The sequence below is a fragment of the Microcaecilia unicolor genome, chromosome 13 (genome assembly GCF_901765095.1).
Source record: "Microcaecilia unicolor chromosome 13, aMicUni1.1, whole genome shotgun sequence".
NCBI classification, from domain to species: Eukaryota; Metazoa; Chordata; class Amphibia; order Gymnophiona; family Siphonopidae; genus Microcaecilia; species Microcaecilia unicolor.
In genome coordinates, this window is record NC_044043.1 from 99,135,756 (window position 1) to 99,161,315 (window position 25,560).

Sequence of the window (25,560 nt, forward strand, 5' to 3'; positions counted from 1 at the left end):
CAAGTCCCAGTTCCATTTCCCTGCTAAGCCGGTCACTTTCCTGGAACAAACTTGTAAGTAATGACCTTTCACCTCTTGTATCTATTTGGGATTTAGAAAGAGGTAAATGGAGTCAGAAGCAATCCCAGAAACACTGCCCAGGGAAACCCGTACTGCTCCCCGACCCTAGTACGCAAGAAGGCCATCCGAAGCAAGGCAATCCGCTCAGGGGCCTACCGCTGTACCAGCTACAACGCGCAGCTGCAGCGCCCTGTCCAGGGGACACGTGAGTTTTCTATGTGGTTATTGCATGTGAAAAGGATTAAAAGAAGAAAACGTATATACACCAAGCACATGATTGAACGCATCGAACAGTCTTTCAGTGGAGATGGTGGGGAAGAGGGCTACCAGAAGAATTCAGGAAATCTTGCAACACACACTGGATCCATAGCACTGGGGAAGCGAGTAAATACAGATCATTGTAGAGCAGGAGGGGCCTGGAGGGAACCTGAGTAAACACATGAGTTAATGCATTACCTCATTTAGGGGGTCTTTTATAGGGTTACCATATGGCTCCAGGAAAAGGAGGACACATTGATCCAGTCCAGGTTTTGCTTTCATTGAAAGCAATGGAAATAAAACCCAGACTGGCTCATTCTGGCCTCCTTTTTCTGGAGCCATATGGTAATCCTAAGCGGCTGCTGGTAGTAGTTACATAAGTACTTAAGTATTGCCATACTGGGAAAGACCAAAGGTCCATCGAGCCCAGCATCCTGTTTGCAGCAGTGGCCAATCCAGGTCACAAATACCTGGCTAGATCCCAAAAAAGTACAAAACATTCTATACTGCTTATCCCAGAAATAGTGGATTTTCCCCAAGTCCATTTAATAACGGTCTATGAGCCAGCCAAACCTTTTTTTAAACTCTGCTAAGCTAATCGCCTTTACCACATTCTCTGGCAACGAATTGCAGAGTTTAATTAGTTCTGGCTGGAGTGTGCGCCATTTCTGGTGTTCTGGAAATTTTTTTTTTCTCTAGCATGGAGCTAACTCAGTGGTAATTTGTCATCGCCACATGCTTCCCGATTATGGTGGAAGCCCATACTGCCACCTGCTGGGTGGCCGCATGGCTTTGTTTGGGGGGAGGGAGGGGCTTTTTACCCACTGCAGTAAAAAGGGCCTGGCACATGTGAAAAATGGCTACCGCAGGGCCCTTTTTCCTGCAGCTTAGTAAAAGGACCCCTTAAGGAACAAAGTTATTCAACATCTGTTATCACCAGTTGTGAAAAAACTTAGTAACTGGTTGCTCCACCTTTAGTAGCAATAATTGCAGCCAAACGTTTCCTATAGTTTTCGATATCGGTATTTTACGTTGCTGTTGAGGAATCTTGGCCAGCTCTTTGCAGAACTGCTTTGATTCTGTTGGGTTCAGGTCAGGACTTTGATTAGATCAGTCTAAAAAAATCTCAGTTTTGTTTCTTTTCAGCCATTCAGATGTAGACTTGCTTTTATGTTTTGGATCACTGTCTTGTTATGTAACCCAATTATGCTTCAGCTTGAGCTCACGGACGGACATTGGACTTTCTCCTTAAGAATTGTCTGGTACAGTGCAGAACTCGTGTCTCCTTCAATAACATCAAGTTTTCCAGGTTCTGAGTTAGCAAAGCCTTCTCACTCCATCGCACTGCCATGTTTGTTGTAAGGTATTACTGAAGGATTCTGCATTTGCCTTACGCCAGACATAATGGGACCTGAGTTGTTCGTGGAGTTCAATTTTTAGTACATAAGTAATGCCACACTGGGAAAAGACCAAGGGTCCATCAAGCCCAGCATCCTGTCCATGACAGCGGCCAATCCAGGCCAAGGGCACCTGGCGAGCTTCCCAAACGTAGAAACATTCTATACATGTTATTCCTGGAATTGTGGATTTTCCCCAGATCCGTTTAGTAGTGGTTTATGGACTTGTCCTTTAGGAAACCGTCTAATTTTTGGAATGCGTGAACAGACGCTTCACATCCACCTGTTCCACGCCACTCAATATTTTATATACCTCTTTCATGTCTCCCCTCAGCCGTCTCTTCTCCAAGCTGAAAAGCCCTAGCCGCCTTAGTCTTTCTTCATAGGGAAGTCGTCCCATCCCCGCTATCATTTTTGTCGCCCTTTGCTGCACCTTTTCCAATTCTACTATATCTTTCTTGAGATGTGGCGACCAGAATTGAACACAATACTCAAGGTGCGGTCGCACCATGGAGTGTCTCTCCATAGAACATTATCCCAAAAGGCTTGAGGATCATCACAGTGTGTTTTGCAAATGAGACAAGGAGCATTGATGATGGTACCTCTCAAGAATCCCATTTTTGATCAGTCTTTTCTTGTTATGGAGTCATGAACACTGACCTTATCTGAAGCTAGAAAGGCTTCGGTTCTTTGGATGATGATCTGGGAAGTTTTGTGACTTCTCAGGTGAGTTGTCACTGCGTCATTGAAGCAATTTGGAGACTGGCCACCCTTAGTAAGATCCGCCTCTGTTCCAAGTCTTCTGCATTTGGAGGTAACGGCTCACTGTGGTTCTGTGAAGCCCCAGAACTTTGCAAATTACTTTTTAACCTTTTCCAGACTGATATATCTCAGCAACTTTTTTTCATCTGTTCTGGAATTTTTCCTTTGTGGTATAGCGTTCTTGTACAAACCAAGGTGACTACTTCAAGGTTCAATATATAGTAAGGTTTAGATTCAACGGAACTGACTGTGTTCAATAGCTGAATCCAGACTTTAAACTGTGTATGTGTGTGGAGGGGTGCGCAATTTTATCCTGCTCCCCCCCCCCCCCAACCTCCAAACGCTAGAGGTGGTGGGGATCCCCAATCCCCACCAGTGGAACAGGTCCTCCACCAGCAGCCGGGCTGTTAGCAGCATTTTCCAAGGGCCGCTGCTGTGCCAGGGCCCCCCCTCCCCCACATGCTTAGTTTTTGTACATGCATGAAAACCGGAGGGGGGGGGGGGGCACAGTAGTAGCCATCCATGGAAAGTGCTGCAGGCTGCCAGGGGAGGTCTTGTGAATCCCCTCTAGAAATAGCAGCAGCTAGTGCTGCAATTTGGGAGAGGGGCTTAACCCAAAGTGAGGGCCCAGGTGCCACCACTACAGCCCCCCCCCCCTCCCCATTTCCAATTAAATTTGGATAGTTGGTTGATTAACTAGGGGAGCGGTTACTTTTTTCACATGGGTGATATGGGTGTTGGATAACTTGGTTCCTTTTAAATGAAATGAGAATTTTTTTTAAGTATTGTTTACTCAGGTTCCTTTTGTCTAAAGATCAGAAACCATTCAGTGTGACACATATGCAATATTAGGGGAAAGCAAGAGGAGATACAGTACTTTCTCACATCGCTGTACATGTATCTTTATTGCCAGCCGTGTACATTGCAGTGTATAACATAAATCACTTCCCTGTAATGCCCCGCCTCACAGCTTAGTCTGAGCCTAGGGAAGCTCGATATCCAGCTTAGTCCCACATTGAGCAGCAGATCAGAGAATGGAGCTGGCACTGTACTGACTACCTCTCTCCTTGGTCTTTCTACAGCGCAGCCTGGAAGGTGTAGCAACGTGACTCAACTGTCGGAAAATGAGGGCCTTCTGCAGGAGATGGTCTGGTCCTTTGCAGGTATCTGCAGGTAGGTCCCTGGTTTTGAACCTTTCACTACAATGCCTGGCTGAATAAAAGGGGTTGGCAGAAGAACGGACCCCAAGTATTGGATTAGACCAAAAAGAGAAGGTGAGAGATGTGCAGGCTGTCGGCCTTGTCTAGCTGACAGCTGGGAGATGTCCTTAACTAGGCCTGGAACATTAGGACACAAGGCTAGATGGAGCCTGATTTTCTTCTTCCAGGGATCGTGTCCTTCCCTGCTTTGAGGGCAGGATTCAGTGAAATGGATCACCACCAAAGCAACTGTTCTATTGCATAATTTCTATTCAGCTTTTAACTTGTGATTCAAAGTGGATCACAAAAAACAAGCATATTCCAATTGGATAGAACGTACAGTTATAATCCACATTTTAGACTTTTAGAAATAAGATATTACAAGGAAAACAAGTTTTTAAAGTCTTTTTTTAAAGACTAAGAGGACATTAACATAGACTGAATTATTTTAAGATGTGTTGGGAATGTGAATGGGGAATGTATCACATATTGTGCTTGATTTTCTTTCAAACGAACCCTTGACTATCACTTAACTTCCCTCTCCAAAATTTGTATAAGTTCTTCAGGGGCAGCACCAGATGTGTGAAGGTGGGCTTTGGCTGGAAGTGCTGCAATGCAATCCCCTAAGAGTGGCAAATACGACCCTGGCTACCTTACAGGGCAGACTAGATGGGCCACACTGGCTTTCATCTGCCCTCATTTACTATTCCTATTGATGTGGATGTACTCTGCTGCTTCTGCTTGTCCTGTCCCTGCGCCAGGCTCCAGTGGTAATTATTTCTGGACACTAGTTTTCGTGGCTGCTCAGGGGGTCCATTCTGTGACCATGGGTGCACAATTTTTTTTTAGCGCATTAGCTTAAATTTCACATGTATTTGTGCACAGAGCCTCTTACAAAATGCATTCAGCTTCTAAATATTTTCCTTCAAAAAAACATTCAAATCTTGTGCATCAGAATCGCTTTTAATTTTCCATTTTCCACGTTATTTTTCTTCTTTTCATTCCCTTCTGTCTATTTTGTCTAGCTTGCCCCTCACATTTCTTCGTCTCTGCTTCTCCAGTCTCTTTCCTTTCAAGAACTTAAGCTGCCCTACTGGATCAGACCAAAGTTCCATCTAGCCCAGTATCCTATTTAACAGTGGGCCAATCCAGATCACAAGTACCTGAAAGAGTCCCAAAACAGATTACAGGAATAAGCAGTGGTTTTCCCCAGGCCTAACTTAATGGGGTGGGTGGATGTATATATGCATATATATATGTATATCTATAACTAAAAGAAGTGAGTGGGCACCAAATGTTCTCTCCCCCAGCCACACACCCAAAAAATATCTCAGCTGGTGGGACAGTGGCGTAGCCACAGGTGGGCTTGGGTGGGCCAGGGCGCACCCATTTATGGCTCAGGCCCACCCAACAGTAGCACATGTTTAGTGGTAAATGGTGGGAATCCCAAGCTCCGCCAGCTGAAGATTTTCCCCTAATGGTAACGAAAACGCTACTCTCCATGACACCAGCACCTGCGCATGCTCAGTTTTCAGTGCATTCTTGCTGCCAAGGTGGAAAGAAACGTTTTCCCACCAGCTGAGATCATTTTTTGGGGGGGGGGGAGGGGGGGAACACTTGGCGCCCACCCAATTCTTGCCTAGGCCCACCCAAAATCTGTTGTCTGGCTACGCCCCTGTGGTGGGAAAATGCTTCTCTCCAGTCTCCACCTTGGTAGTCTGCAGTAGGCATGCGCTGAAAACTGAGCATGCGAAGGTGCCAGTATTGTGGAGAGCAGCATTTTCATTACCATGTGCTACTGTTGGATGGGCCTGAGCCCTAAGTGGGTGGGCCCCGGCCCACCCAGGCCCACCTGTGTCTATGTCACTGATCTGTTTGCTACTGTAACAGCCTCCAGAGATCGAACTTGTTCTCTGAGAAAACAATCTCTCATCAACCGGGAGATAGTAAAACAGATTTATGCTACGTAAGATTCTTTTGGGATCTTGCCAGGTACTTGTGATCTGGATTGGCCACGGTTGGAAACAGGATACTGGGCTTGATGGACCTTTGGTCTCTCCCTCTATAGCAATGCTTATGTACTTATGTAGCACTCAATGCAAAAGGCATCACTGCAACTGCCTCTGACCATCCAGCATTAATTCCTCTTTCAAACATGGTGACTGCCATGCAGGGCAGTTGAGGGGTGGGGGCAAGATTCCCTGGGCTTAGCCTCCAAGGGGAGCCCAGCGCCGGCAAGGCTTCCGGAGGCAGGCAGAAGGTTCTGCTCCCTCAATCTCTGTCCTGCTTCTGTGTATCGGGACCCGGGTGATTGTATTAACGTGATAAACGGGGCCTGGCACACAGGAGCAGGAGAGTGGCAGATGAGGAAGTTGGAGGGGTGGGGGGCAGCGCCACTGCAATGGAGAGGGGTCTGCGGGAGGTAGCAGTGACCCTCCATAGGGTTGATGGCAGGGGAAGAAGAGGGGGTTCTAGGCAAGGATCTGCATGAAAGTGAAGGGTATTGAATTGTCAGAGCAAAAGCCAGGGAGGAGGTCGGGGGACAGCAGAGCCAGCTAGGAAGGGGGCTACTGGCAGTGATTGTGTGCTAAAGCAGAGGTTTTCCATCCTCTTCCTTTTTTTTTATCCCAGGGATTCTGCAACCTCGCTCCTGAGGAGGGAGGCTTTAGGTGCATTCTTGTTACAGAAAGAGCCAGATTCTGCAAGTTGGACCTTGGCAGTGAGAACACTGTGTGGCATCATTCCTTACCAGGTGTTAAAGTCTGAGCTGGGCACATACAGCTTGGAGGTGAGCAGGCAGAGAACGGAAAGGTACATAAGACAGCGTTGGGTTCCAGGAGTGTAGAACAGGCCTGTGAACTTGGTCCTTCATCCCTCCTGCTATAGTACAGATTTTTACTCTTGTTTCCCTGCTTGTCGGCCCTTTTTGCCTGTCCCCTTAAACTCTGATCCTGCTTTGCAGCTTATCCTTTCTGCTTAAGGTGTTGGATGCATGGATCATCCTGTCCAGTTGTGAAGAAATGTTTGCCAGGGCTGGAGCTGCTGTTATCAGAAGCTTAATACAGAGCTTGGGCGTTTCTTTTTTTTAAATGTTACCGAAATAACTGCCATGCTTTAGCTTTGCTCTACTGGGACCTTATGATGTGCTTCTGATAGGCAGCTTCTTAGCACAAAGTGCTGGACGTTCTCCGGAACGTATTCTGTGAATTTGGGGGAACCCTCGCTTGGCTGTGATCTGCCTATCAGATTTGGTACCAGTGAGGTATGCAGCTGGAGAGCAGGTTGGTACGGTTGTGGAGGGTAAATGCCAGACTGGGTGCCGTCTTTAGAGCTTGAAGTCACCGGACAAGTAAGTGGCAGAGCATTCGGCCTTCAGCTGCTGATGTCTGCCAGCCGACGCTATCCTTCCAAACCTCGAAATAACAAAAGATCAGGTTAGTTGTAAATGGTTCAGTGTTAGATTTGAGCATAATATAATCACTTATTGGATCTCCTTCAGATGCAGTCTTTGGGGGCATAGGGTGGGTAACCTGCTTTTTTTTTTTTTTTAATACAAAATGAGAATGATTTGTGGTGTTTGATAGGATTTAACTCGCACCTTTTTCAGTAGTAGCTCGCGGTGAATTAATTAGGTATTTTCCCTGTCCCCAGAGGGCTCCCAGTCTAAGTTCATATCTGAGACAATGGAGCCTTAAGTGACTTGTCCAGAATCACAAGGAGCAGAAGTGGGATTTGAACCCGGATCTTACTGGTGGGATTTGAACTCGGATCTTACTGGTGGTCAGCTCAGTGCTCCAACCACTAGATGGATATGGATAATTCGCTGCTTCACTTCTGAGCAGTTTCCGCCATTTCAGGGTTGGTTATAGAAGTTCTGCTGAGCGCTCATGAAATGGTTTGTGTTCTTAGTACCAATCCTTCCCTCTCCAGATAGCTTCCTGGATATTGTCTCTGTTCCCCTCTTTTCTGGATAACCTCTGCCGTAGGATGCTGCAGGGCATATGAGAGCTCTGTAGCTGAAATCCACCTAAGACTGCCTTTGTTTTTGTTAAGGGAGAAGTGGGAGTTTCTGTGTTTATTCTGCTCACAAAGTCACCCACATGTTTTTGTAAATTTCAGTTTATTTTCTTTGCTTTCCAGCACACAGTGTTGGAAGGAATTATGAGGACACTTGAAAGGGATTTTCACAGGTAAACTGTCCAAAAAAGAATGGATAGATACTTGGCCAAAGTTGGCATGAAGGAAGAACATATGAATTCCTTGGATGAATTCAGAAAGCAGAAATATGGTTGTTAGAATGCTGCCCATGGACCCATTGCAAACTCCCTCACCCACAGGCAGAAACAAGGGTTGACGGCTGAAGCATCTAGAAAGCATAACACGTTCTAAGCTGTTGCAGATTTGACGCTCCCACCCCTCACCTCCACCCAGATCCACAGCCTACACATTTCTACATACAGAGCTACCTCTGACAGTGTGTACCAGTGTCTCCATCACTGGGGAGAGAAGGTAAACTAGTTAGATGCCAAAGAGAGAGTCTGAGAAGGGAATGGAGGTGACACTGCCCTGAGAGGTTTGCTTTGCAGGAGGAAATGCTGCGCAGAGCCCTGGAGAAATATTTCCTCAGGGCAGGTGGGCTGGGAAGAAAGAGGGACCAAAACTGCTTGAACTTCTACAGGGACATTTGAGGCAGTGTCCTTTACTGTAAGGCAGGGGTCCTACTAATGGTCCCCATTGACCTGACCTGCCCCTAGTTCACCCTCACCCCCAATCTTCTGGCGGCTGGCAACGCCTCAAAGTTCTGTTTTCCTCCAATGTCGCATGACTCTCAGTTTTAGCTACGTGGGACAACTCAAGACTGGGAACTAGGTGGCTCAAACTCACTTGGATGCACATAAGCATTGCCGTACTGGGACAGAATAAAGGTCCGTCAAGCTCAGTATCCTGTTTCCAACAGTGGCCAATCCAGGTCACAAGTACCTGACAGGATCCAAAAGGATTTTGGAGATAGATAAATACAAATTGTTTCTATTACAGTAGCTAATGAGGTAAGAACTGCCCTTAGGTTATCCATATACTTAAGACCATAGTGGAGAGAAAAACCTCAGCGTTTGATTAATTCAACCAGCTCTTATGTAGCTATGTCAGCTTAAACAAGCTTAAAGCAAAGCAAGACATCATGGGAGAAAAAAAACTTCTATGTTACAATCAATTAACAAGTAACTATAGGTGCCATCTCCATATGCCTGGCCAAACAAGCAGGATTTTAATTCACCCTTAAACTTTTTAAAGGCCGGATCGCTACGTACAGTAAACGGAAGGCTATTCCAAACGGAAGGAGCAGGTAAAAAGAAGGTAGATGGTCGTGTAGATTCCAGTTGTGCTAATCTAGGCCCAGGAAGAACCAAGCGGTAGTCGTTATGCGAATGAAGAAGTCTTGTCTGTGAATATGGAATAGTGAGAGAGGATAGGTAATCGGGAGAACCGATGCGATAAGCTTCAAAAGTGAGGGTTGTTATTTTGTAGGTGATACGTTGTGAGATGGGTAACCAGTGATGAGCTTTCATTAAAGAGGACATGTGTTCATTACGTCTGACTTGACAAAGGAGCAGGCCTGGTCCTGTTTGGTCCTTGGTCCTCCACAACTGGAAATTGAACAAACATTTGGGGTTGATTATTTATTTAAACTTTAGATGAAATTTACACCTGCAGGTCATATTTAGGAACTTAGCTGCCCAGCATTTCACATCTATCTTCTCTCTCTCTCTTCCCCCCCCCCCCCCCCTTTCCTCTTTCCCCTGCAGCCACTCACGTTTTAGTCCTCCTAAACCCAGGTGCCTATAAAAATTAGACATCTAACTTGGCCATAGGCAATTTTCAAAGGAGCCAGTTCAGGTGCTGCCTCCCATCTAAACATTGAAAATTGACTGTGCTTTTAAATTAAAACAACCTCTGGGCTTCTTTGTAATGATTTAAGTGTTTCATTGGTTTGAAAGGCTGCTGGGCCCCCTCTACAGTTTATGAGGCTGCAGCCCTGCCAGAGATTAAAATAAGAAAGCTTTACCTTTTGAGGTGTCTGATACTGCAGGCTGGTGTTGCATATCTGGAATGAAGCAGGCTGCAGATTTATCTATGACGGCGCTTCAAGTGGACAAATGACCACCTTCAAATTTATCCGAACTTGCCATTGGCTTTAACTGGCTGACCTAATTTCTCCGATTTTTTAAAGATTTCTGTTGGTCTGAGCCATACTGGCTTTAGAACAGTTTTTCACTTTTCGCTGCTCTTTTGATTCAGGGGCAGTGGGCCGCCTCTTGGTTTGGGGAGGCTTCTAAGCTTTGCCCCAGGCCACACCTGCAGCATCTCCCCTTCCCTTCTGTACCAGCCCATAGCCCCGACCCCTGCTTGTGTTTTGGAAGGGGTGGAAGCCAGCGAGTCTTTGGCTGGCTGTGATTCTTTTGCTGATATTGCAAATTGTACTGTCGCAGCCCTGGGGTATAAGGAAATAGACACCTTGCAAAGGGAGGGAGAGGGAAAGAAATTTTGGGGGTGTCATGGCGCCTATATTTTGATCAACCACTACTACATCACTCTGCTTTTCCTAGGTCTGATGAGTGGCTGGGATCTGTTCTGTTCTTAGTGTGGGTGGGAGAAATGAGCAGACTGGGGCCTGTTTGTTTTATGCTGTTCAGTATGTCACTTAGATTTTTCTTTATCTCCTTTTTCTAGGTCTACTTCTCTCTCTCCACCTAATTTTAACAATACCGTCTGTCACCAGTTTTTTGTTCTTGTTGTTTTTTTTTTTAACTGCCACCAGGATCCTTAACTTACAAGTAATTAACAACCACCTCAGTTCTACCCCCTTCTTAAAGCCGGGGCAGTTCCCAGATACCTCACACACTTTTTAAGGTACCTGCCACAAAGTATGTTTTTTCCCCCCTCTTCAGAGTACCCCTCCCCCTCCCCCCTTCAAATTAAGATGTGATTCCCAAAATCTGACCTGGAGGCTCCCCAACCAGTCAGGTTTTCAAGGTATCTACAATGACTGTGTATGAGAGAAATTTGCATGGAAATGTCCCTCATGAACAGTGAAAACCTGACTGGTTTAGGAACCACTGGACTGTACTAATTCAAAGGCCGATTGCTCTGCCCCCTCATTTGCATATTTATATTTTTGGGGAGGGGGGAAGGGGAGATGTCCAGTGTTCTTCTGGATTGGTGACTCGTGCGACAGTCGCTACAGCAGAAGTTAGCCGTGATCCATGGCCTCCAGATGCTGTAGGACCACTGTCGTTGGTATATGATTCTCACTGAGCCTCTGGGGGCCAAAAGCAGCCACCAGGCTCCCACAGATTCCCCCCCCCCCCCCCCCCCCCCACACACACACAGCTTCACTGTACTCAAATCCCCCTTTTATTTACAGAGCAACTGAAGTCTCTCACATGAAGGCAGTAACCAATGCTGCTTCCTTCATATCCTTTCAGGTAGTTTGACCTACTATAACTTGCTGACATTTACTGTTTTTTGTTTTGTTATTTTTTTTATCCATCAGCATTTAAGTGAGGAGTTTCCTAGCCTGGCGGCTCTCCTGGAGCAGCATTCGACTCCAGAGAGTGGCCTCTTTGACTGCCTGGATTTGGGACGTGTACATCACTGTTACGAGGAGCAGGACTGCAGGCCGAGCTGGACTTTGGGGCACCAAAGCCCAACATTGCAGATAACGCAGGAGCCAGACCCCAACGCTAAAACTGTGGCCTAGGCGTTTTCCACAGCACCTTGCTGCACAGGCTGCTCTGTGTGTACGAGGTGGGTGGCGGAGCCACGTTCACATCTACACTTGCTAACAATCGGATGAGGAATGCAGATGACACTGAAAGTGGACAAGAGCTTCAGAGAATGTCAGGGGGGGGAGGGTCTGCATCTCAAAGGCCTTTATGGGTAGTGAGGAACATCCTCGTCCTCTTTAGGTGTCGGCTACTTAGGAGGAGCAGCTGAGAGAAGCAAGTCGCTTTAGCCTGAGAAATAGCCAGAGCCATTAGGCAAAGCTGCAAGTTCTGTTTGACAACCTCGGCTGTATCGTTACGTAGAGTCGGAGCAAGGAGGACTCTCCAGTCTTCCCAGTTCCATTGTTCCAGTTTCTCTCTCATGTTTCTCTCAAAATGCACCAGAACAAACCAACATTGATTTCTTTAATCACATTGATATTATTGAACGTTTTACCTTGTCCTGTTATTACCTACCTGCTATGAATTATTTGGGTAGACTGGATGGACCATGCAGGTCTTTTTCTGCCATCATCTACTATGTTACTATGTTATTCATTTAATATTTTATTTCTCCCATCTAATTTACTTGATATTTCCATATACCTTAACTGTAACACCTCTCTGTACTTATCACTCCGTTAATGGTGATCGCCATTGCGGCATAATTGTAAGCCACGAGCCTGCAAATAGGTGGGAAAACGTGGGATACAAATGCAGCAAATAGATAAATAAATGTACCTGTCACTTTTGGTACAGGTCAGGGTTCTCAGGGCCTCTCCTTAGCTGTTCATATGTGGAACTGGAGAGCAGGTGTTGAGTCTCCAGTCTGCCCAGTTTGAGTGCTCCAGTTCATCCCTTATGTACAGGCCAATGCTCTTGGTGCCTTTCTTCAATGCTTGTTACTGTTTTTTCTCCACCACTTCCCGTGGGAGGCTGTTCTAGCTATGTATTACCTTTTCAGGGAAAAGTATTCTGCAAGATTACATCTGCTTCTGTTACCCTGAAGACTCAGACCAACACTTCTTCTGTAAGGTGTGTTATGTACTTGTGAGGTTTTATTAACAGAAATATTTATAATGTTTACATCTTTACAACTGCTTTTGAGATTAATGCACATGAAGCAAACTTTGTCTGTAGCTTCTGAGCTACTTGCAGGTCTTTCATACCTCCAGTCCTGGCCTCTGGTGTACAGGTCCAGCGCTTTAAAGCTGCTTCTCTCGGGGATTTTGGTGCCTTTTCTGAACTGCCTTCTTCTCTCTGTCCATTCAGAGGTGCAGGCCCATCCCAGATTGGAGCCTGTACTCTGGATGAGGTCTTCTGCTGCTGCTTCTGCCTCCCTGTGAAGCCTGGTCTCCAACTTATATGTCAATCTAAAATCCTGGATCTCTAATACGTTATTCTGTGGTTCATTGGACTGTGATTTGTCCTTTCGTATCTGCCGTCGGAGCAGAACAGGGAGGTTGTTACTTCCTTTTTGTCTGACCAGCTGCCACTCTTCAGCTGTCTGGTAGAACCACTGCGGGAACTACCTTTACATTCTTAAGATTAGTTATACTTAAAGTGTTTGTTTTTATTTAAAAATATTGTATTAAATGAGTTATACTAAACAAGATAGAGGCCTATGGTATCCAGGGGAGGGGGGGGACAAAGCTTTTATTCTGTAAGGCCTATATTATTGGCAAACGGTGTATTCTTAATCATTGGCTGCAAGCGGAGGCTCCTTCCTTTGGAACTGGAACAATAAATGTAATTCTTTAATGTTTTGGGAGTCATACAGGGTCCCTTTTAGCAAGTGGAAATACCTGTACCGTCGCTTTGCATGCGGTCAATCCGGCACTGAAAAATACTTTTGATATTTTAGTGCCCAGGGCGTACTTGGTGATAATTGGGTATCTCCGCATGCTGCCCAGGTTCAGCTGGAGTCCTTACTGCCTCCTTAATAGGTGGAGTAAGGGGCTCCCCCGAGAAATGGCTGCAAAGTGGTTCATTTACCACACGGCCATTTTCTTTTTAAAAAGTGTCTTTGACAGGGGGCCTTGGTGTAGGGGAAATTCATGCGCCTGATACTACTGCAGGGCCCCTTTCATTGCAGCTTTGTGAAAGGGGCCCAGGGGGCAAAGAGCGTTTCCCTTGGTATGAAGTGGTTACTTTTCTGTTTTAGCACCCAGAACTCAGTTTGGTCCTTAAACAGGTTTAGGGACACTCACTAAGGCCCCGATGCTCAAAAGTAAACTCGGGCGCTAGAGACTATTAGGTCCGGACTAGCACCCGCGTTTACCAGCGCAAGACGTTCAGAGGCCTGGAGCGCAGGAAGGAATAACGCAACGAACATGCAACTGCGTGTGGATGAGCTTATTTGCTTTTCCACCCCAGTGTTCAGCGGGTACAGCGCCTCCTGCTGCAAACCCTTCGTCAGCTCGGAGCTGGCAGGAGAAGGCAGTTCTGCTGTCGTTTACGCAGGATCTTCAGCTTTTCACCAACCACTAATCTCCCTGCAGTCAGCTTCATGTTGCCTGTCATTTCACTCGACTCAAAACATTTTTAAAAAAGTCAACAAACCTTTTCACAACCAAAAAAAAAAAAAAACCCCTTCAAACCACCCCCCAATAAAAACAGAAAATATATATGTATTTAACCTTTGTTGAAGGTAGCTCTGCGTCAGCCAGCGACAGTTGCGTTTTTTCTGGAGCCCATGTGCAGATCCCAAAGACTGACCCAACTGGCAGCTCCTCCTCCCCCTCCCCCTCCCCCCCTTCAGCGTTCTGGGCATGAACTTTGTATATTCCTTCCAACTTGAGAGCTGTATTCCGATGTACATGTGGTACGCAAGATCCTCCCCTGAACTCCCTAATAGACAACACTAACACCGTGTCTAAATTTGCATATGATTAGCGTTAAGGAGTTCCTTCACCTCGCTAATCTGGCGGGTAACAGCACCAGGCTTTTGATCATCTGCCCCTAGGTATTTCTCTAGGATTAGGATTTTTGTTTTAGAGTAAGGTAAGTTGGGGGAGGGGCAGGACAGGTAATTCTTATTGGAGGTTTCTAGGTATACTGGGAGAATGAATGCAGTGGGTGTTTTAGTTTGTTTTTTGTCTGGAATCTGTGGTCCAATATTACCTCCCGTGAGAGTGCTATTTCTTTGGTACTTTTACCCGGTTCACTCACCTTATTATAACGGAGGATTGGGAAGGGTGGGCAGGGTTCAGACAAGGTAGGGGTTGTTCTGTGTTCTCTCATGGGGGGGGGGGGGGGGGGCTATCGGAGCCAAAGCCCACTTTCCTTCATATTGTTATGGTGGGTTACAGTTCAACTCTGTATTATGTGTTTGGCATTTGTGTATCTTTGCCTATCTGGTGGTTTTTCTTTTTGCATAATTCAATAAAAAGTTTTGAACAGAATGGTAAGGATACAAACGTCAGTCCAAACAATCGTAAGCAGGTAACGTGAAGATCTGTTAACAAATTATAAAGCAAACAGCAGTAAAAACAGATGCAAAGAGCATCCTTGAAGGAGAACAAATTATAGCCAGTTTAACAATATCCCTCCCCCAGAAAGGAAAGACTTCCTGAGGCGGTACGTCAAGCTCCATCTCTGGCCGTCTTCAAATCTAAGCTTAAAGCCCACCTTTTTGATGTTGCTTTTAACTCCTAACCCTTATTTTATCATCCTCACTTTAATATTCCCTTAGCTCTTGTTTGTCTGTCCTAATTGGATTGTAAGCTCTGTCGAGCAGGGACTGTCTCTTCACGTTCAAGTGTACAGCGCTACGTATGTCTAGTAGCGCTTTAGAAATAAGTAGTAGTAGGGTTGGACTCTATCACCTAACCCATAATATCCCTGGTGCCCCCACCTCTAGCCCCCTCCCCCACCCACAAAGGGGACACCAGAGGACTATGACCATAGGACAATACAGCCTCTGTAAGAAATCATTATGAAGGCGCAAGATGGCGCTTGTTCAAAACTAAATGCCAAATTCTTGGACTAAGAACTAAGAGACTGGATGTAGGTAGACCAGCCATCCCAAAAAAAATTGTTTAGATTGTTTCTAAGTAAGGTGGGCTTCTATAGCCTATGCAACTGATTTTGCCGTTGCCAGTAGAGAGATTCTTCAAGTCTACCCACTGCTGAAGGATGCATTTCTTCCCCACCAAGGCCGTGCTTCATAAAATCAATTTAGGACCCCTACCCTGAACATCCAGATCGCCCTCACAGTGCAAAATCCAAGTCGACTTAATGTGTTTTTTTTTAAAATTAAAATCTCTCTTGGGTGGGTCTAAATCATTTTCCTTTTCCAAATTAGTTCTCCTGGCTGTATTTTCTTCTCCTCTTCTACTCAGCTTTTTTTTCTCTTCCTGTCAGGCTGCACAAATGAAAGGAATAATGACAAAGTGGAAATATATATAACAAGTAACTATAGAACTATAATATCCCGAGAAAAGATTACCAACAACAGTAGTATTAGGCTGCTAATCACCGTTGTAATCAGTCATTTGCTGGCAAAGACCAAAGCTAACTATACCCTGAGCTATAAGAAGAAAAGTCCTGAATCTCACCCTTGAGGTCCCGTAGATTTAGAGTCCAAGGGGGTGATGAATCGGCTCCTTCTGTTCAGATTTCCTGTGAGACTACTACTACTATTTATCATTTCTATAGCGCTACAAGGCATACATGAAAAGACAGTCCCTGCTCAAAGAGCTTACAATCTAGATAAGACAGGTAAACAGAACAATTATGGGTAAGGGAATAAATAGGCGAGGTTAAAGGACAGGGCAGGTGAGTAGGGGTTAGATCAGGTGTTTGTCCAAAGTCTCTATTCTGTGCAGCTGATTACTTAGTCTCTGGGGAAGCCACTGGCCTGCGGCTGAACTTGACCTTGTCAGTTCTCAACACAAGGAATCACAGTTCACAGATGTTTAGGAAAAATTAGTCTCTAACTCCTCAGAGAGAGAACTATCCACCAGGCAATCTTCCTCCCCTCCCTCGTGCTCGACCTTGGCATTCCTCTGGGTCAGGTGACACATATAGACCAATCACAAACAGCTCAGTACCCACGGTCATAACAACAAGGCCTTGTGAGCTTCAACAAGAATATCTTATCATTCACAAACCTGATGGTAGCAAACTCCCCGCCATGGTTCCCGGAGACTCTGTCTCTGTAAGGCATGGTCCTACACACCTTCCCAGGAGATGAGGTGGATGAAGTTGTTGATGAAGTCGCTAGCACAGCTAAGCCAAGAAGTAGTTTTCTTTGAAGAAAGCTGGTTTCTGTTGTATTTAGGCCTCAAGCTGCAGAATCCATTTTAAATCGGAAAAAGATGGTTCAGGCCTAACTAGCAAAGGTGAGATAGCAGGAAAAGACCCCTACAATATACAGGTCCTTATTTTGTACCTGGGCCAATAGAGGGTTAAGTGAGTTGCCCAGAGTCTCAAGGAGCTGCACTGGGACTTCAACTTGGTTTTCAGGCCACTGCACTGTTAGGCTGCTACTCCACTCCTGTAGCTGTTGTAGTAATGAAATGTGGGGGGGTTTCCATGGCCTCTGCTCAGACCCACAGTGGCTACTGTGCTCACCTAGTTGTTGGGCCTACGGGACTTTGGAAATGCACTAGGATAGGGCTGTGTTTAGAACAAGTTACTACCAGTACTACTACTACTAATTTCTATAGTGCTACTAGACGTACGCAGCACTGTACACATTATATGCAGGTACTTTCTCTGTCCCTAGTAATCAAAACATGATTTGATCCTAATTTAAAACCTTTAGAAGAAATGTAATATTATTGGAAAACGACTCTCTCAAATATAATAAATGTTATTTACTCAACAATGTCGCCTTGTGTGAAAAAGTGTGTGAACAGTTTTCTCAGTAAGAGGTGTCGCCTCCATCAGCAGCAAAACCGCAACTAAAATTATTTACCTCTTACCCACCTGTTCTGACCTGCTTTTACAGACTGCCTCATCAATCACTAACACAGACTACTCAACAATTGCTGTGGATTCGTATTAGGTAAATGAGACTTTTACTAGAAGTTCACTTTAAATGGAGAGTGTATAAGTCATTATTGTCTAAGATACACAATGATTAAGCTGTATAGCTGAAGAGAAACAATCATTACATCACTGGTCATTAATTACTACATCCAAGCAAAGCTAGGAGTCTCTTGACCAGGAAAAGAAGCAATAATAATAATCACCATAATATACATAAATCACTAGTCACAGATCTCCCAGGCTTTTTACATCTGCTGAGAAAAGCCCCTTTTTCAGCGAAGCCAGAGTCTCATAACCAGGCATTTAGGTTCCTGAGCAGCATGTCTGCCCATAGGTGATCTTCTGAATTTTGCTACAAGAAGCACCCCCCCACCCTTTTTTTATTAGGCTTAGAACTCATTTTCAGAGTTAAGGAAAGTTACAGAATGCTTGAGACATGTGGGAATGTGGTCACATGTTTCTCCGTCCAGGTGGCTAGCCTGAACTCTAAACATGTTCCACCTCCCCCCACCCTCCGCACATAGCTGTGTCTTATCTTCTTACACATTCCAAATCATTTTCACACGAACAGAATTAGCACTTTAATGAGAGAGTTCACTGTCGGTCACTCAGATAGAGTTAAAAAGCCATCTTTAAAATCCTTTACACCACCTGACAAAGCTCACTAATGCCCCCTTTGAAAGTGAATGGGCTGTGTTGGCATTTGCCCTGTGGAAGCCGCTAGCACAGCTTTGTAAAAGGGAGGGTAAGTGAGATGCAATGTCACTTGAGATACTGCCGCTAAGAAAATATCCTATATAATAAAAAGCACCTCCAACATCCTATATAATAAAAAGCACCTCCAACATTCTGAAGCTGACTCCGTGGCAGTGTAGGGTTCATAAGTCTGTAGTTCAGCGTTTCATTGGCTCTCACTGTCCCCGCCCTCACGTCGAGGAAATGGAACGCTGCATAGTTGCCAAGCAAACAAGCGCGACGTCACAGGAACAAAGAACCAATCAGACAGAACGGAACTTGGAGGAGGGAAGTGGAGTGGATTGAATCTCAAACAATCATATACAGGGAGGTACGAACATCAGTGGAGGCAAGTGCACAGAACGGAAGGGAAGACAAACGTTTAATCACTTTGTCACTCACACACATCACACACACACACACACACACACACAATCACTCTGTGTATCTCTCTCTTACACTGTCTGTAAAACACACGGTCACTCTCAGTCTCTCACATAGGCAACTGTATGTTGCATTCTCAGGAGTAAGGAGCTCTTCTGATGTGATTGTTAAACTGATTGAAGGGCCTGAACAAGGAAAGCTTTTACCACATTGTAACACAGTTTACACACAAACTATTGTATATAAAGAAATCTTACACATGTAAACAACAATTATATTCAGAATACAACCGTGGAAACATTAATGGCAGGAACTCATTACATTGCTAGCGGCCGTTTCATTGCGTTAAGAAACGGGCCTTTTTTACTAGTAATTTAGAAATTCACATAAAACACTGATTATCAAAGAAGCACAAATCATGATACACAGTGTAAAGCAAAATAAAACACAGTAGGGAAGGGAAATTCACAATCAATGAGGTACAGTCAACAGAAACTCGAACTCCTCCACCCCACTAGCGCAGATAGCTCAGCTAATCAAGTCAACCAGTGGTCAAATCGATATCAAACGCCTCCCTAAATAGCCAGGTCTTAAGACCAACCTTGAAGCCTCTATATAAGATGTTTCTAATTTTAAATCTGGAGGAAGGAAATTCCACAATGTGGGTGTGATGATGTGAAATGCATTATTAGGTTCATTCCAATCTAATGATGGGAGACAATGAGAAGATCTAAGGGGGGGGGGGGATTTTTACTAAAGATTAGCGCATGTTATGTGTTTTATTCATATAGTTCCTGCTGCAGATAATGTGCTCTCATCTCTAGTAAAAGACCCTCTCAAGTTTCCATGTTAATTCATAAGAACCAAGCAGAATCAAGGACTACTGTAGCCAACAAAACACTTCCAAAAGGACGAAGGAGATGAAGAATATCAAGCACAATCTTTATTCGTAAAGAGACTCAACGTGGCACCGTGTTTCGGCATAAGTGCCTGCCTCAGGAGGCTCATTATGGAAACACAACTACTTCTGAAATCATATGGAAGCACTGAGATGAAGTATTCTTGGAGTACACCTCAAGGTAAAAAAAAACAGATGTGTTGATTTAGCTGCAATCGGTTTATGATTGATAAACTGCAGCCCTTGTAACAATCTGCTACTACTACTTATCACTTCTATAGCGCTACAAGGCATACGCAGTGCTGTACACCATACATGAAAAGACAGTCCCTGCTCAAAGAGCTCACAATCTAAATAGGACAACAACTAAGAGGTAAGGGAATTAAAGAGGTGGGGGTACAGGGCAAGTGAGTAGTGGTTAGGAGTCAAAAACAGTGGTAAAGAGGTGGGCTTGAAGTTTGGACTTGAAAACGGCCAAAGAGGGGGCTAGACGTAGAGGCTCGGGAAGTCTATTCCAGGCGTGAGGTGCAGCGAGATAAAAGGAACAGAGTCTGGAATTAGCAGTAGAGGAGAAGGGGACAGACAAGAGAGATTTATCCACAGAACGGAGTACCTGAGGGGGGGCATAGGGAGAGACAAGAGTGGAGAGGTACTGGGGAGAGGTAGAGTGAATGCACTTAGGTCAGTAAGAGAAGTTTGAATTGAATGCGGAAACAGATAGGGAGCCAGTGAAGTGACTTGAGGAGAGGGCTGATGTGAGCATAGCGACTCTGGCAGAAAATGAGTCGCGCAGCAGATTTTTGGACTGATTGAAGAGCAGAGAGATGGCTAAGTGGGAGGCCGGTGAGAAGCAGGTTGCAATAATCTAGACGAGAGGTGATAAGAGTGTGGGTAAGTGTTCTGGTAGAGTGCTCAGAGATGAAGGGACGGATTTTGTTGATGTTATAGAGAAAGAAACGACAGGTTTTGGCAATCTGCTGAATGTGAGCAGAGAAGGAGAGAGAGGAGTCGAAGATGACCCCAAGGTTACGAGCTGATGAGACAGGGAGAATGAGAGTGCCATCCACAGAAATAGAGAAATCTAGTTTGCTTTATTACTAGAGAGCAGAAATATCTACTGCCAAAAAAAGGAGATTAAATGGATCATCCTTAAAACATACAGACAATTCTTAGTAGATTAGAAATGTTGGGATTGTTCTTGCATTTCATTGGCACAGAGAACTTTGTGATGGTGTTAATGTAATGAAATACTGTGATTCCAACGAATAGGTTTTCAGAGAGATCTGGAATTCCTATCTCATTATAAACATACAGTTCTACTGCTTTGTCACCTTCTGATCACCATCTGTCTCTCCTCACTCCCCACCTCTACCTCTCTCTGTGAGTCCATTGCTGGAATGCTTTTATGTTTCACTTACATATTCAGATATTGTCATCTTTTGCTCATTTCTGACCTGAGGAAGAAGCCGTTAACCATTTGAAAGCTAGTAAATCATGTATATAGTCCAATTAAAAAAAAAAGTACCACCTTATTTTGTTTTATTTCTATTTATTACTTTTAAAACGGACCTGACACAGGCCATGTTTCAGCGGATGGAGCCGCCTGTCTCAGGGGTCACACCAGTGTTCTCTGTGGGCTGGAGCAACTGGTTGTATGTCTGGTAGGAACAGTAATAGCAGGATAAAAGATGCCTGTAAAACGCAGACTGTCCAAGAAACCACCTCCTATCCATGCACCAGCCATACAACCAGTTGCTCTAGCAACATGTCCTGAGTCGTCTCGTCATTTGGTCCAGGGCCACTGAGAGACAGAGCCGGGCCCGGGGCAGGTTCCTCTTACCTTCCTGCATCTGCTTCTCCCTCGGTCTGTCTCCTGCTCCTGTGTGCCAGGACCCTGGGTTATCGCGATTGCCTGGTTCCCGACACACACGAGCAGGAGAAAGACGGACTGAGGGAGCAGAATTTTCTACCTGCCAGCGCCGGGCCCCCCTTGGATGCTGGGTCCGGGGAATCCTGCCCCCCCCCCCCCTCTCAGCGGCCCTGATTTTTGGTCAACCTCTACTTCTCCCTGTTTTGGCCATTTTAAGGAATCCTGAAACAAGGATAGCGCCATTTTCAAAGCATCAGAGGGTATTGCGCTAGAGACCTGTCGCACAATAAAAGTGCTTATGAGCACTTCATGGTAATTAGTTTCCCTCTTCGGTGCAGAAATCTGCATACAGTTATGACTACTAACCAATGGCAGGGAAGCTACAAAAATCTTTGATGACATCACAATGTGCTCTGACTTCCCTGAGATCACAACTTCTCCTTTTCTTATGGAAAGAGAGTTTGCGTTGTGCAGTGTTGCTACATTTCATACTGTGGGATCGGGGGACCGGCTGGCTCCGACTAAAAGTAGGGCGGCTGAACTGATCCGGCTCGTTTTAGCTTTGGGAAACGCAGGTAAAGAAATAAGTAGTGATTCTGGGAACGGGAGGGGAGAGATCTGTGCCATGCGTTTGAATGAATTTGGATAAACAAGGAGGAAGTTATTAGAGGGGGGGCAGACAGACACACAGGTGGGGTTGGGGGAGGCTGGATTGCAGTGGTGGTGATGGGGGGGGGGTCGGGCCAGTTTTGGTTACGGTTCCAGCAAAAACCAAGCCACGGGTTCGGTTGCGGTCGGCCTGTACAGGTCGGGTGCGTTTGAATTTGGATTTCTGATACTGCTGTATCTTGGTAGGAAGTAGAAACCAAGGTATCACTGCAGATGAAGAGACTAATTAAATCCAGCCTACAGGGATGAAGCATTTGTAGGACCTGGTGCTGCTGGATTTAAGGTTGTGGTCAGATCTGTGCCCTTTGAATGTTTTTTTTTGTTGTTGTTGTTGTTGTTTAAATATTTCTGTTGGGTTGGAAATAATAAAAAAAAATGTTGGAAAGAATTTTTACGTAAGGGGTTGAGAAATAACTCCCAAAACTCACTGGAAGATGACTAAATTTAATGTGGAGGAAAAACTTAGAAAAGTCATATTGAGTTTGAAAATTGGCCAGCTCAGACTGACATTTTACAGAGAAATGAAGGCCCCCCCCCCTCCACTAATAAAGCCCAAAACATTTCTGTGTGAGAGGCAGTTCCAGCAGGTGCAGCATGGAAACATTGATATATTGAAATATAGTGGTTAGGGAGTTGCTCCTTTCAAACTGCCTCTCCTCCCCTTTCCTTAACACGTACCCTCTTCCCCTTGCTGCCGGGTGCTTCAGATGTATATTTAATTTAAACCCGGTGACTGAATTGTACAGCTTTCTTAATGGTGGCTACTATGTACAGCGACACCTGTTGACTGAACCATGTAGGTTCCTGTGTGAACCACCTGCTGCTAGTAGAGAAGCTCAGATGATACCTATTGCCTCGGGACAGGGACAGTCTGTGGTTAAACTAGAACTTGTATCCTTTTAAAGTTGTTGACAGTGGTGGTTTCATTTTATTATTTTTTTCCCCCAAACAATGGAATGTTCAGGTCAGAGCTTCCCAATCTGTGGTGCCATGTTTGAGGTTGCAACCTGGGGGGGAGGACCCTCCAGATACCAGGGGGGGGGGGGGCTCCCTTCAAATTGCCCCCACCCCTTTCTCCTCCATGTTGGAAAGAGTTCCTTGGTCCAGGCTTTGCGTTCTTTCCCTGAATTTTAAGTAGCTTGACGTATTGTATGATAATAGTGAAACATTCCCTTATTAACTGAGGGGAGTTCTGTACCTTTTCATGTGTATGTTGACTGGCCTACACATGACTTTATTTGTCTAGTAATGAAATTATCTGCACTTTAATTAATTGTTTCCTAACAAGTGTTCCAAAACAGGCCAGTCTGCCTTCAAAGCTGATCAGATGTACCACGGCACGGAGACGTCCCTACAGCCTGCTGCTCAGGTTTAGATCAGCACATGAGCTCTGCTCTCTCAGCATGTCACAGCAAAAAGAGACCCCGTGTGGTCTGTTTAAGCCTGCAGGAGTTCCTTCTCAGCGCACGCGTAGCAAATGGGATTCTGGGAAAGAAAATCATTGATGGTGTCCCAGCATTGAATATTTGGAAATCCTATTGGCAGCGGCTAAAGAAAAACCTGCCAGGCTACTGCAGGAGCCTGGCCCCCACCATGTGCCATTTCCGCCACGCTGGAAACTTTTTGGGGGGTTAGCACCGGGGGTTTAACTGGCGGTAGTGCTAGGCACTGCCCAGTTACTGCTGGGTTAGCGCAGGAGCCTTTACCACATCCGAAATAGGTGGCGGTGAGGGCTTCCCCGGCAAATGGCCACGTGGCAAGTGGCTAACTTTCCGCACAGTCATTTCCCTGTTTTTAAGCCTTTTACCCACTGTAATAAAAGGGGGCCTCGGTGTGCGGCAAACCCATGTGCCGACACCATTGCAGGGATCTTTTTACCACAGCTTGGCAAAAGGACCCCTTTATATTGGTATAACAAAAAAAACTTCAACTTTTACTGAATAAGTCTGCAAGTGTCAAAAATATGATAGATTTATTCCCTGTGGGTCCCTTTTACAAAGGTTTGATAGGCTGTACATGCGTGTAGCATGTGCCAAAACGAGACTGCTGCCAGGCTAGTGCACTCCCCTGGCGGTAATGTCAGATTTGGCGCACGCCCATACTGCTAGGACAAATTATTTTTTTTTATTTCCGGCATTAATCGGCAGTTGGTGCTTGCCGACCGGTCACCACGCATGCAGCGCATCTTTACCACTAGATCATTGGCTGAAGCCGTAAATAGGCACACGCTGCGTAACCCTAGTAGCGCTTTAGAAGTGTTAAGTAGTAGTAGTAGTATCCAGCTTAAGTGCCTTAAATATTGGCAGATAGTCATCTCAGCGGGTTTTAATATCAGGTCCATATGCTTATCGGTCTGCTGTGGCTATTTCTGAAAATTGTTTTTTGTTTTTAAATCCTTTGAATCCAGACTTTCAGGAGGAAACGTCCTTTTTCTTCCTCCTGATATACAGCATTAGGCTTTCTTTGCACCTGTTCTCCAGAAAGAGGTTAAGGGGTCCTTTTATAAAGCCACGGTAAATAGTGGCCTGCAGTAGTGTGGGCGCATCTTTTGGGAAGGTGTTGAGCCACATTTTACCGCAGCTGGGATAAAGGCCATTTTTTTAATGGGTTGGGAAACGGGAGTGTGCAAAAATTAAAAGTAGTGCCTGCCTATTTCCAGCCTGAGCCCTTACCGCCAGCCACTGACTTAGCGGTAAGGCCTTACGTGCTACCTGCGTGGTAACCATGCGCCAATGTGGCCGTGCTGCCAATTACTGCTGGGAACTTCCCCATAGTAGAGCGTTAGTCCTCCAATGGCTTTGAAAAAGGGTGCCTCAGTGTTTTCTTTGTGACATGCAGTTCCTGTACAGTAGCAGCAGATGGCAGCATCCAATTGCAGCATCCCTGGGCCTGGGGAAGACTGCACAGGGCAGCCAGGGGGAGGACAGACAGAAGCAGCCCCAGGGAGGCAGGGAGGAACTTCCTGCCAGAGGGCTGCAGCTCAGCTGCTGGAGACAGGTGTTGTTTTTTTCCTGTGCAGTGGTAATGAGTGAGACTGCTTTCCTTCTTGCAGGCAGTGGGGATTGCTTTCCCTGGGCTCCCAGAGGCTGGCACAGATTCCTTCTTGACATGACTCCCTGACTCGCCACGCTGAGTAGGAGAATGGCCTCGGAGTCGGTGAAGGTGGTGGTGCGCTGCCGACCCATGAATGAACGCGAGGTGGACCTGAAATGCAGGACAGTGGTCAGCATGGACAGCAGCAGGGGTCAGTGCTTCATCCAGAAGCCGGGGGCCGAGGATGAGCCCCCCAAGCAGTTCACCTTTGATGGGGCATATAACCAGGAGCACCAGACAGAGCAGATGTATAATGAAGTGGCATTCCCACTGGTGGAGGTGAGTGTATGCAGCACTTGGGTTGCCAGCCTTGGTCGCTCCTGTGCCTGGGGAGGGTCAAAAAGTTGTAAAATGTGAGTGGGTTTATTGTGATGGAGAATTAGCACACAAGCAGGTTTGTCCCACTAGAAAACCTGCTTCGCTGTATGTGATATGTCACAAGCATGTAACAAAATAATATGGAAAGAGTACGTGT

General features: G+C 45.6%; 2 protein-coding genes across 5 annotated transcripts in view; both read left to right on the top strand.

Annotated features, from left to right (window-relative positions):
* Positions 1–11,770, top strand: part of SH2D5 (SH2 domain containing 5) — a 30,799-nt gene extending 19,029 nt beyond the window's left edge. For 2 of the 3 annotated variants that reach the window (XM_030186132.1, XM_030186133.1), the window contains 4 exons: positions 97–265; positions 3,560–3,650; positions 6,308–6,464; positions 11,229–11,770. In XM_030186132.1, coding sequence (XP_030041992.1) covers positions 97–265; positions 3,560–3,650; positions 6,308–6,464; positions 11,229–11,435 — 624 coding nt within the window. In that variant the 3' untranslated portion in view covers positions 11,436–11,770. Of the gene's footprint in view, positions 1–96; positions 266–3,559; positions 3,651–6,307; positions 6,488–11,228 lie in introns of all 3 variants that reach the window. The other variant, XM_030186134.1, reaches the window with a different exon arrangement.
* Positions 11,771–25,019: 13,249 nt separating this feature from the next.
* KIF17 (kinesin family member 17) overlaps positions 25,020–25,560 on the top strand; it is a 41,715-nt gene continuing 41,174 nt past the window's right edge. For both annotated transcript variants that reach the window (XM_030186129.1, XM_030186130.1), the window contains exon 1: positions 25,020–25,364. In XM_030186129.1, coding sequence (XP_030041989.1) covers positions 25,134–25,364 — 231 coding nt within the window. In that variant the 5' untranslated portion in view covers positions 25,020–25,133. The remainder of the gene's footprint in view (positions 25,365–25,560) is intronic.